The sequence below is a fragment of the Osmia bicornis genome, chromosome 1 (genome assembly GCF_907164935.1).
Source record: "Osmia bicornis bicornis chromosome 1, iOsmBic2.1, whole genome shotgun sequence".
Classification (NCBI taxonomy): domain Eukaryota; kingdom Metazoa; phylum Arthropoda; class Insecta; order Hymenoptera; family Megachilidae; genus Osmia; species Osmia bicornis.
The window spans coordinates 7,896,426-7,909,033 of NC_060216.1; the positions used below are offsets into that span (position 1 = coordinate 7,896,426).

Genomic DNA, 12,608 nt, shown 5'->3' on the forward strand with positions numbered 1-12,608 from the left:
TACCTGATACTCGGCCTGCGTGCCTTTCCGTATGTTTCGAGCTTACGATTGATCGAAGTCTCAGGGACGAAGAAGGAAGAAAAAACATGTTGGGGTGAGAATACGAATGTATTTCGAAGGAAGGGACAAGGGTGACTTTTCACGGACGCGAAAGAACTGGTCGGGAATGAAACCGTAATCGTAAAAGGCGAGAATGAAGACAAAAAGGTTCTTTCGATTTTTCTTCGCCGCTTTCTCGCTTAAATTCCATGCCGTACCGACGCGACGGGAGGTGTGCAGTATCACCATGGTTCTATGGGGATGGCTTTACGCAAAAGCGTCCACCATCATGCTCTTTTCACAATTGAAAAATACGTAAATGAAATAAACGAGAACATATTTTACGATATTTATAATATTGTTGCATCGTGATGAATTTTCGTGAGAATACACTCAATAAAATTTAATCCCACTGAAAGCCTACCATACGCGACAGATGTCAAAGAACGACTCCATTCATCATTTCACTTAACTTCAGTTCAATCCAAAGGGAACTTCCTCACAGTATAAAAATATAAATATTAAATTTTCTAATATTTTTATACGTCGTGTTACGGACAGAAATGTACCTATTCTTTCATCAAACGAAGAAACATTTATTGTTGCAGAATTCGTTCACGCGCTCGGGGAGCCAGGGATCGACGACGACGAGGAGGACGACGAAGAAGAAATACTGTCCCCGGGCTACTAGGGTTTTACCTATTCTCGTGTCTGTGTTAGATAGAACGAATTAACGACGAGTCAAAAAAACCATGCGAATCGCAAAGTTCATCTTTTACCCTCTGACATTCACTTTGTTGCGCGTCGCGATTTGAAATACGAGTTGACGTTCAGCAAACCAGCATCCGGGTCTGTCCATTTATCGTTTGTCGGGTAATATCGTAGGAAGAAGAAAAATAACGCAAGCGTAACGGAAGTACAATCGAGCAGAGAAGATTTCGAAATTGGCGCCGACGCGCAAGATGGTTACGCTTGGTGCCAAAAGGGTATGCAACCCTCAACTCCGACAACGAGGTCACGGAACAATTTTCTAAATCCGATGTTATCTCGGCCCCGTGATGCTCCTTATTTTTGGTCAATGTCAGAGGACCGTTTCGACAAGTCCTAATCGCACCTACCGTCTAAGATCCTCAGATACTATGCTTGACGCGATTTTATGTTACTTCGATCGATTCCTGTTACATTTTAAAATTACCTTCGAGCTTGTACACGTCTCCTGGCCGACTTTGAACGTAATCGAATCTAAATTGAACGTAAAGGATATTCTTCGTCTGTCGTAGTAATCATTGCACTCTATATTCGCGTGTAACGTGAGCGAAAAGGAAACGAGATGTTTCTCGTGTAACATAAAATCCCAGCAAGCTGTGCGCCCTTTAAACTTCCTTCTTTAACTGTGCTGAAGAGTATCTACGTGTTCGATGGATTACGCGATCCAGAAAGCGAAACATCGGTAAGCGAGACAAAGGTCATCTACGATTTTCATTTTCTTCGACGAAATTGAAAAGAAATTATATAAAACATCGATGTCGAATGATACGGAAGGACGGTATTTATTTATACAGATGCTTCTAGTATTCGCTTGCCGATTTTCTAAACGCGACCGGATCGTAATCAGTTTCTCCTTTTAAGATATGTGGATTTTATCGATTTTACTCTCTTTCTCAAAATCTAATCTAAGTCACGTTGTATTCCACACCTAAAAATCACTGTAACTTAAGAAACAATCAGCACCGCAGCAAACTCGATCGATTGCACTGCGTACGACGTTCGATCGATCGACGATTGATCGATCGAACACTACCAGCAGATTCTCCACCATTTGGAGAAAGAAGACAACAAAAAATAAGCATTGGCGCGATTCTTACACGCGCTTGGCACTATTGAAATCTTTCGAACGTACCCCCAAGTCTTTCTCGAGATATTTCGCCGAGATTCGATTAAAAGACGGGGCATAAAGAACGTGAGGAAGGTTGAACGACTATTTTAAAAATCGATCTTGATCGCTTCGCTCTCCTTGAGCTTCGTACTGTGTACCTTGTAAACGATATTTCACTGTTACGCCGTAAATAACAAGAGCCGCACGCTGTTTCAAATATTTTAAAGGGTCTAATAAATCTAATAAACGAAAAAGGTTCCACTGGTGGTATGTAAATGTTTTTGCTGCTTCCCTCTCTATACACTGGCGTTCGATGTTATTTTACTGAAATGGAAAATAAAAAGAAAGATCACAAAAAGAGGAACGAATGATTAGCTTCTTCCTTCTAATCGACTCCAGGGACTCTAATCTAATTCACGTAGCGTTTCGTTTAACCCTTGGGTCTTCGCATGATTTAAAGTTTCAATTTAATTTTAAATTTGTTTACAAAATCCAATTTCATCCCATCTCCATTGGTTAAAACTGCTGAAAAAAAAAAAAATAAACACGAAATGAAAGGAGGCCGAATAATTCGGTCGATGGTACCGGATCACCGTAGAAACCCTGCAATTTTCTTAAACGTTCAGTTTTATTAGCGATAAATAAACTTACATATCTTTACAGTAACAACGTCCTCTCGTAACTCTCGGAAAATATGGTAATATCTATCCGGGAAAATCCATACAGATTAAGACTTCCATTCTCTGTTTCGCGTGATGTATCCTGATATTCTTCTTAATGATGTTATTGTTGCTAAAACTTTCGTACGCATAGACGGCGACGAACGGATGTCTTAGAAAAATTCAGTACAACACGAGAAACGCGTACAGAATGATCTACGCTGCGAATGTGTCTCTGTGTCTGTGTCTGTCTGTCTGTGTATGTGTGTTTTACATGCGGCCTACGTACAGAACCTAAAGCGGCGTTTACATTAAAGAAACGTTTGGTCAGTCAACAAAAATCACTCGTGTAAAAAGTATTTTTACATGTCTCATCGTCAACGCCCACTCTCTTCAAAAAATTATTTTTACCGACTCTCTTAACAAATTAATTGCAATTATATATAAAAATCTCTTAACACAGCACATTAACAATCTTAAACAATAAAAATATCAAACAACGAAGACGTAGCGTGAATCTTACCCCTAATAGAATAAATTCAGACTTCAGTCAACTGATCAAAAACTGTCTAACGTAAATACCGCTTTAGGGTCCTTCTGTTTATAATTCTAATGATAGCGAGCGTACAACTTGTCCAACATAAAAAAAAAAGAGAAAAATCCGAAAAGAAACAACAAATTGAAAACGTAAGACATTTAAGTATCGAGCCGAAGTATCTATCGACTGTCACACGGACGCGAACGTTCGATCGCGAACGACCGGGGTTGTCTTACAATGTTCGTTTTTCTTTATTAAGTTTTTCTACGCCATCCAGCTTTGATCATTAACTGGTTTTTCAAAATCTCGTTACCTGGAATATGAAATCGCGCGCGTAATCCCAGTCCGTTCGCAGTTCGACGAGGAGCGGACGCGTGTTTCCTCATCGTCGGACAGAAAAGTGTAGAATCGTCGAAAGAAATGTCGCGTGAAATCCGCTCGCTCACTCGCTCGACGTTCATCGACGAGAAAGAGGCTATACAATAGTCGAAAAATATGATCCGCCAATGATCTCGAGCAAGACGACACACAATGATATATATATATATATGTATAAGATGCGTTGTATTATTACCAGTTAAGAGGAAAAAGCTTTCGTTTAACGATACACACCGTATTCCTTCGGTTAACTCGTCGGAGAAGCAATTACTTTATGTACACGTATTTACGATTAAGACGATGACCATCTGGTCAAATTAGTTTTTTTTTTTTTTATCTGTGCGTGCTATCGAAGTACATACATGCAGTTGATAATATGTCGAGATCATTGAAATCTCGATCATGTATCAGTTTATAGAATTCGTGCAAATGGAACGCTCGCGGAAAAGGTACGAATCGAATCGATGGATGATGGCATCGTCGATTGGTCTCCTGCGCTATCACTCTCCTCGAAGCGGCTTTTTCATTTTATTTTTTATTAAGACGCGTCCGCGAATCGTCAAGGGCGACATTTTTTCTTGACCGCAAAAAAAAAATGAACGTCCTATAGACTCGGAACGAGAACGAAACTCTTTACCTCCGTTGAAAGACGTCGAAATCGCACGTTCGATCGTCAAAGAATGCTCGAAAAAAGAGATCTGTCCAAACCGCAGATGAAATCTAGCGGGTACGATTTACAAAAATTTGGTATCTTAAACGACTAACCCTGATCGTCAACGGGGCGAGACGCGATCACGAAATTTATCAAATCGCAATTATATAAAAAATCAGGTGTCCCTCGTGCGCGTAACCGCGTTGCGGTTCGTTGACCGGACGAGGTCTTTTTTTGGCGCTTCTCCATTCACTCTCCTCGATCTTTCCATTGCCCAATCGATCACCCGTACAAATCGTTCCACTTGTTTCAGAGTCCAATTCGGTTGACGAATCGTGCGTTCACTTTTCTCCACGTTTTAACCCGTTCACCGATCGATGTACACCAACAAACGCGTCTTCCGAACCAGCTGCTTCATGATCGTTAATTTTCGAACGTTCCTTCGCTATTGGACGCTCTTGAACTCGGAAAAATACAACCGAAGTCTCATCGTGTTATTTAACGCTAAGTGTCCTTAGGTAAGTAACATTTAAACCGCGCACAAACGTTTCTTTTTCTTTTTAAGTAGCTCGTGAAGCATTATATCGTTAAGATACGAAGACAATCGTACGTCGAGGTACTCGTCATCCGTTCGTATCTGTTACGAACCCGTTTTTCTAATCGACACCAAAACGTTCCTAGGAAGAATCGCAAACCATTCGCGAAGAAGCCTCGCTAGATCTGAAAAAATCCATGAAAGAGAGCCTCGACGGACGCGACGAGTTCCGTGAACATCCTCTGTACATGAAGCACGTGGACCGTGTAGGACGGTCAAAAATACGCTACTGGCAGAAGAGTAGTTCCGACAAAGGAATCGCATCGCGATATCACTTGCGATTCGATCGGTTGAAAGTCAACCAGACGCGTGCACGTTCGTTTCCTCGAACTGGTCGATCTCGTTGATCGCAATCCTGTAACCTCGGGATCGATGGCGGAGCATCGATCTTCTAGCAATCCCCGTCTGGATCCTGAACGTTCGCGTTGGTGACGGCACTGGCGAATCGGAGACGCCTTCTTCTCACTCCAGAGAACGCGGACAATGGTAATTTTCGACGGCGATGCGAGGATGAGATCGAAGCACGTTTGAAATCCCATCTCGCGACGGTTCTCCCTCAAAGGACAGGCTCTTCGTCGGTCTCTTCGTTGTCCTCGTGCTCTTGCGGCTTGCTTTGAACCGTCGAATTCGTCTTCACTCTTCGTTGTCTTTTCTGATGATTACTCGACGCGGTCGCACTATTTCCGCCGATGTTCACGCTGCATCCGCTGGATCCGCTGGATCCGCTCGAATCGTTCCCGCCGCTGGAAGTGACGTCAAAATCGTGTGGTCCGTAAGCGTCGATCAAAGGTCGCAGGGCTGTTCTCAGGGACGAGTAGAATCGCGGATACGTGCGTTCTTGTTGAAGAATCAAATCCTTGCTTTGTCGTTGCTTCTGTAACGGAATCGAGGTAGAAGGTTTAATTTCGGCCGGGTCAAGAGCGATGCCTTTGAGAGAAACGCGTGAGAATTATTGATCGGAACTAATTAAACGCGCGTAACTAGGCTACGGGTAACAATTAAAGATATAAATAACGATGCTTACCTCGGGAAGGTCACTTGACCCGGTTTCCCGCGCAGCCAACAGCTTCTTGGTCTCGGTAAATTGCCTCAATGCTTTTTCCCTAACGTATACGAGCGGTCGGATGACCCTGAGATCTTGTCGGCGTATGTAGTAGTGAGCCTTCATGGTTTTCAGTTTGCCACCGTGGAACACCGAGACGAGGAAACCCTCGGTGAGGTCGTCTAAATGCTGGCCCAGAGCCAGTACGTTGTAATTGTGTCGCTTGGCGATCGAGTACAATTGCGCCCTGATGGTGCGATCGCAGAAGCTGCACGCTCCGCTCGCGTCCAACGCTTCTTCCGGTTGATTATCCCCGTTGTTGCACTTTTCTTCGACGCTTTGTTCCTCGTAGAAGTAAGGTACGTCCAGAGCCTTCAGGTAGCTCATCAGCTTGAGCGGATCGAATCTGTTCGCGTCGACGGTAGCAGCTCCGATCTCAAAGTCTATACCCTTCGATCTGACGTAAAATCTGTACTGATGCAGCGCGTGCAACAAGGACAAGGAACCTTTCCCTTTAGGCGACAGACAAACCAACACTCTGTCGTTGTCACGAATCATCTCGAACTCCTGCATAGCCTCCACAGCCGGTTTCCAAATGCTCTTGGGCGGACAGTGCCACTGAGGTCGGATCCCTTCCGGTTTCCCGTCTTTAGCTTCGAACGCGGCCGCTTGCTCGCCGTCTTCCTCTTCCTTCAGGTCGCCAGAGCACTCCTCGTCCTCTGAGAAGTCGTCGTTCTGTCGAACCTGTTGCTTGCAGCCCGACTTGTTGGACAGAGAGGTCATCGAGGCTGCTCTCGGCTTGCGACCGTAGCTGTTGGTGGAATTGGACTCGGCGCTGCTGCTTCGCTTCAAGTCCACCGAGTCCAAGGACTTGTCGCTTTCGTGGAAGGATAGATTAATCCCGCTGTCTTGAGAACTGACCGAGTTTACCGCGGAATAGATCTTAGGAAGAACCTTTTGCGCATCGCCGATCTCCAAACCCCCGCGTTCGTGAGTGTCGTCGTCGTTCAGGTCGTCGTCCAGGTCGGGCACCACCTCTTCGTCGTCGGTTTTCGATTGGTTGCGAACCATCTGCTCGTTCTCCGGCGGTTTCATTACGTAGATCACCGTTTCGTCTGAAGAACACTCGCTGGACATCTTGCTCTCCTGCTGCGTCAGCTCGCCGACCTTCCCGGAGATCTCGATCGGTCCGCTTCGTCTGGCACTCGACATTCTAGGCGACGTCAAAGACGGAAGGATCCTCCCTCTGTCCGGAGAGCCACAGCCATTTGAAGACACGTCAGAAGCCGAAGCATCCGGAGAATGTCTGTGCAGTCCGTCGACGGCGTTCACCATACACCTGATCTCAGACTTGACTTCGCTGGCCATCTCTTTGGAAAATTCCATCAAGTACTCGGCGATGTCGCTGGCGGTGAACGAGTCGTGTCTGAGCTGCTTGTCCTCCACTGACAACTGACTGATGGAGCTATGATTGCGCGAGTGATGTTGCGGCGTGTTCTCGGAAGTGTTCGACTCCGACAACGCGTCGTCCACCTTCGAGATCACCTCGCGTATCTCAGACTTGATCTCCGTCGCTAATTCCTTCGTCACCTCCTTCACGTAAGCGCTCAGATCGTCCTCCGATCTGGGCCCGCCGTTCCCGGAGATGGGTGACGATCTACCCCCACCTACGAACTTCTCCGTATAGTCGCTAACCGAGGAGAACGAAGATGGGGGCGAAGCTGCGGTGTGACCGTTGAGAGATAAGATCGAATGACTGGGGCTACCATTATCCAGCTCCAGAGAGTTCAACTCCGTCTGGCTGCTGCAACTGCAATGGTGTCGTCTCTGTTTCGAAGAGTTCCCGTTGTTTCCGCTCAGTCCTAAGCTGGTCAAGGTTTGAGGACTCAATGGGAGCGGAGGTATGGGCGAGGACGATGAGGATGCCACGGTTCGATTTCCCGAACCATTACCACCGCCACCGGTACTCCCGAGGGAGTTGCATCTGGCACGGCCGGAATTGGCAGCATCAATGAGATCTCTCTGCTCTTTAATTGGCCTGTTGCCTGGGTGAGATATCGCGCCAAGCACGGAAGGTGTGACCGCCTCGCCAACGGCGAATCTGACCGGCATTGGGGAACTCGGACAAGTGGCTGGTGATCTTTGGCCGGTCGAGTCGTTGTTCCTATCGACGTTGCTCGGTTGTTCCTCCTCGGTACCGCTGCCAGGACTCGACGATGAAGATTGGAACTCGGCCGCGTTCAACAACGTTCTTCTGACGTTGCTCAACACGGGAAGACTACGGTGCCTGGGCGAGTTGGACGAGATCGGCGCGTTTCCCGTCCGCGGAATGTCGCTGTTCAGTCGACGAATGCTATTTGCAAGAGCCAACGAGTTCACTAGGCTGTCGTGTGTGCTGGTCGGCGTGTGGTAGCCGTGCTTGTTCCACGATACCATCGGATTGAAAGGCACGTCTTGCTTCACGTTCTGCGAGTTGCCCAGCAGAAGGTCCTGCGCCTCGCTGGGCAACATGAACCATCGCAGACACTCCAATCGTTCGGGCACGTAGCTGTAGCCGCGATCTATCTGCAGAGGATACCTCTGAGCCATTTTCCTCGCACGGTTGAAGATGTTCCTCGCTGTTTGCAAACAATCGGCGTAGTTCTGCGGAAGAACACCCGAGCCGGACACCCTCCTCTCGGAAGCGTTCATCTTCCCGTCGGTGTATCTGATCGAGCTGAGCCATTTTCGCTCTTTGAACACGCTGTTCGTGTGATGCCTCCATTCACCGGTGTCCGGATTCAGCACGTACTGGGGCAACAGCTTCCAACCCTCGGTGGCGACCATTTTCAACGCCTCCAACACGAAGGCTACTTCAGCCTCCGTCATGAAATACGGAAACGAAAGTTTCGCGAATCCTGGCCTCAAACCTTCCGCGTTCGTCACCTCGTTCTCGTTGTTTCTCTCGCTGTAAAGAACCAAAATGTGTCTGTCAAAAAATGAACATGCATCAACGAGGACGATGAGATTCAGCTTAGAACATTCGCGCGGAATCGATCGGTAACAAAGTACATAGTCAGTTTCGAATTTCGTACCCCTCTATGAGAGCTTTCTGGTATTCCTTGGCGAGTTCCTGGTCGATTCCCATCAGGTCATGAGCGTAACGACCCGCGCACGCGCAACCGCCTCGTGCTTGTATACCAAAGACGTCGTTCAACACCGCGCACACGAAGTTGTGGTGAAGAAACGTGCCTCGCGGATGACGCACCATGAACGAAAAGATCGGCAACCTTTTAACATTCTGCGAGCCGCTGCCGAGCAGAATCAGTTCCGGAATCGTTCGTACGTGAGCCAGCACTTGCCTAGAAGAACAGGAAACAACCAACACGATATTCAGTTGTACAATCGAATCGATCTTCTGACAATTTTAGTCAATGATGATACGTGACTGCTTCGTGCCCAAAATCGATCGCTCGACGAGGCCATCTGTTCGATTATGATCAAGGTCACAAGCGCAACGTACTAATCGTGATTAGTAATAGCTTTGCAATGCAAATGTATTTATACGATTACGATTAATTTCCACGTTATCGATATTATTGGGCTCACGTTTCACGAGTGGAAGATAAAAATGCAGAATTGAATATGGCTATATTTTTAGTCACTCAATAAAATAACAATTACCTGGAAATCTTATCTTGACGAGCGACGATAGCCCGCGGTGTGACGTTTTCCTTTAATTGCATCGCGAGCCCGCATCTGATGCTTTCGACGATACCAGCGGTTCCGCTTTCCTCTCGAAGTTCAGGATCTCTATGATAATGATGAGAGTCCCTCATGTCTTCTGTACCGATTTTTTCTTTCAACAGGGACCGTTTAGTCACTAGTACACCGGGTGATTGAACACCTCCGATGAATTTGTGCCCGGCGAAAATGACGGCGTCTTTGAGAACGGCCGTTTCTCCGACACCGGGTAGATGAGGGTTCATGTCGATTTGCACGTACGGAGCTGAAAAGTGGACACGTTTTTGAGATAAAAGAAGGCATGCCGAATCGATGATAATACATATTTTCTACGACAATGTAGCTCGATTAATCACTACTGGATATTATATATTTTGTTGCTTTTATTACTTTCTTTCCTGTCTTGATTCTTGTGGGTTAAAACAGTTAATACACATGTCCGGTGTCGTATTATATGGATGTATAATTATATCGCTATCAATAAGAGGGACAGTAATTACGTCACGCCGATAGCTTCATTGTTTTACGATCGTTACCTGCAGTGGTGTAATCCCAAACGCTAAGTGCCCCATACTGATGCAGTATAAGGGTCGTGGCGACGTCATCTGCCAAAACCCCGGTTATGCAACTGGCAGCGCTGAAGCATCCAATCATTTGCGTAACACCCTCGGCTCGCACTTTGATCAGCTTACGTTCGAGATCGTTCAGGTCCAAGAAACCCTCTCGAGTTTCAGACACACGCACTATCTGTTAATGACGATTTCGAAATTAATCAATTTTACATCTCCAATTTCGAAGCGTTAATCCCTCGATAAGCAACTAAGGTGCAAAGTCAATTTGTATTTGCTATAATGGGATAATTTTCTTTAATGTGATTACCGAAGGTGTTTACTACCCTCGGTCGTCTAAAAATAGATAAAGTTTAGAAAATGACGATGAAAAACAACCTGAAATTAAATTTAAATTGTCGCTACTTCGATAATAGTGGTGTTCAAAGGTTAAAGTAGCTTTTATCTCGCACGATCAGAAATTCTATTTCGATTTGCTGATTTCTTAAGAAAAGATCGTTGTAACTCTCCAGCTATATACGTGGAACAGAGAGGACTCGATGTTATAAATTTTATTCTAGTACGACCCGAGGATCTTGCCTTGAACCGTACCATTGACCGGGTTCTCCACATTCTTCAGTAGTTTGTTAAATGCTAACAATGTTTCCTCGAAGAATTCGACCAATGATAGAATTCCACGATGAAAGCTAGAAATCCGTTTGCCGATCGTTCATACTAACGAGTTTTCTAAATCGAGTATCTTCGAAAGAAATAATTAAAAACAATTTCCATTCGCAATTGAGAAGTGTCCAATACTCGCGTTCCACGATAGAAACTTTCTAAAGAATTTTTCCAACCGGTTAAAAGAACATGCCGGAATTCACGATGCCTTTAACCCTTTCACTGCAACGTATCTTGCGAACTTTTCTCAAATCCATCGCTAAAACTTGAGTAATACTTTACAACTTGTTTTCAAACTCTCAAGGAAAATCTCTATACATATTTTCGCTTATCTCAGGAAGGTCTGGTGCGTTAACCTCCCCACGATTAATATTAACATATGCAACGGTGAATCAAAAATACGTTCAATGAAACTCTCAATGCCAGAACGTTCGACCGAGATTTTCAACTGTATTTCCATCAACGAGAACGAGCTTTTGATTCACCGGTGAAAATTTCCCCGGGTATAATTGTCAACGGCGTGTTCGCGCCTGTATAATTCTTACCCTGACACCATACTCCCGCCAAGGTCGGAGATTTGCGTGATGCTCGAACGGACCCACGAAGACCACGGTGGATTTCGAGAGATCCAGGTGTCGCAGAAGTGTGCGAAGGGCAGCAGCGGTGCCTTGACCCGTGAATAACACCGCATCCTGCTCGCCGGCTCCCACTGCGTGTCTCACGATGTCTCTGGCTTCGTGTCTGCAATGTTCCTTCTCGTCAGGATATATCGATTCGTCCTTCCGCGGACATTAACGAGCATAAAATCGCGGCTGCCCGAGGGCAGATTGGATTCTTTCGCGTTTCTTTGTCGCTCCTGAGGTCGCTCGGCTACACGCATCGGCCATTTTTGCGCGATCGAAACACGAGCATGGCATCGAGCATTTCTGTCTACGTTTGCGGATAATTCTATCGCGTTTTCGCGTTTCGTAGGATTCGTAGTCGACGCTGAGAAAAATATTTCTTTCTGTTCTTTTATTTGTACAGATTCGAAAAAACGGAAGGAAATATTTTATCCATAAATCAAGAGATTCATTTATCTAGATTGAAAAGGGAAAACGTTGGACGCGTGTTTGGTGTCTTGTTCGGTCGGCTGGTCGGCAAACGGTTGGGGCTCGAGTCGGTGAATATATTGATCTGGGACATCAGCGCCAGGGAAGAGGAGGCCGAGCGGAACCACCCCAACGCTCGAACGCATAAGATTTCGGGATAACGGGGACGGCCGTGGCTCGATCGTAAACCGTGCCAACCAGTCGTGTGTCCTAGGAACACGGAGAGACGGAAAGGTAGGTGGTACGCGTGGTATCGAGGCGAAATTCCTTGGTCGGCAAGCGAAATAGAAAGGCGCGAGTTGTACGGTCGAGTGGCGCAGAAAACGAGACTCGTTTACCGCGGAAACTGCACGTCAGCCGGAATCGTGGCTGCACGCAGGCATCGCGGTATGCTAATCTCGTGCTGGCATAGGAAATCGACGATTAGGAATTCACGGCGCACGCTTCGTGCTGCTTTCTAACGATCCTTTAAGGTACGTTTTCACGTGACAGTAAATCGCCACTTTTACCGTCACGATACAAAGTGTCATGACTCTGCTAGTCATCGAAAATTCCAAGTCCAATAGCCAAGACATCGACGATTTCGTACCGATGACGTTATGGATTTGGCAGCTTTATATTTTTAATTATGCAATGAAAACGAGCGCGCGACACCTTAATGCTCACGCGTCATTTGCCAAATCACGCGACTATCACGCGATGATACGGAATCGCAACAACTATCTATTACGGTCGATGGTAATTATAATAAATCTATTATTGAAATTTGAAAGCATCCAAAATTAT

At 45.9% G+C, this 12,608-nt stretch overlaps 2 protein-coding genes across 3 annotated transcripts in view; one reads left to right on the forward strand and one right to left on the reverse strand.

Moving 5' to 3' along the window:
- Nucleotides 1-2,169, forward strand: part of LOC114875439 — a 43,100-nt gene extending 40,931 nt beyond the window's left edge. The window contains exon 8 of the mRNA XM_029185708.2: nucleotides 648-2,169. Coding sequence (XP_029041541.2) covers nucleotides 648-730 — 83 coding nt within the window. The 3' untranslated portion in view covers nucleotides 731-2,169. The remainder of the gene's footprint in view (nucleotides 1-647) is intronic.
- A 355-nt stretch (nucleotides 2,170-2,524) lies between these two features.
- The window catches only part of LOC114875480, a 49,973-nt gene continuing 39,889 nt past the window's right edge, over nucleotides 2,525-12,608 (reverse strand). For both annotated transcript variants that reach the window (XM_029185815.2, XM_046286478.1), the window contains 6 exons: nucleotides 11,277-11,472; nucleotides 10,039-10,249; nucleotides 9,443-9,767; nucleotides 8,854-9,120; nucleotides 5,762-8,726; nucleotides 2,525-5,611 (listed from right to left, as the gene is read on the reverse strand). In XM_029185815.2, the coding sequence (XP_029041648.1) occupies nucleotides 5,294-5,611; nucleotides 5,762-8,726; nucleotides 8,854-9,120; nucleotides 9,443-9,767; nucleotides 10,039-10,249; nucleotides 11,277-11,472 (4,282 nt within the window). In that variant the 3' untranslated portion in view covers nucleotides 2,525-5,293. The remainder of the gene's footprint in view (nucleotides 5,612-5,761; nucleotides 8,727-8,853; nucleotides 9,121-9,442; nucleotides 9,768-10,038; nucleotides 10,250-11,276; nucleotides 11,473-12,608) is intronic.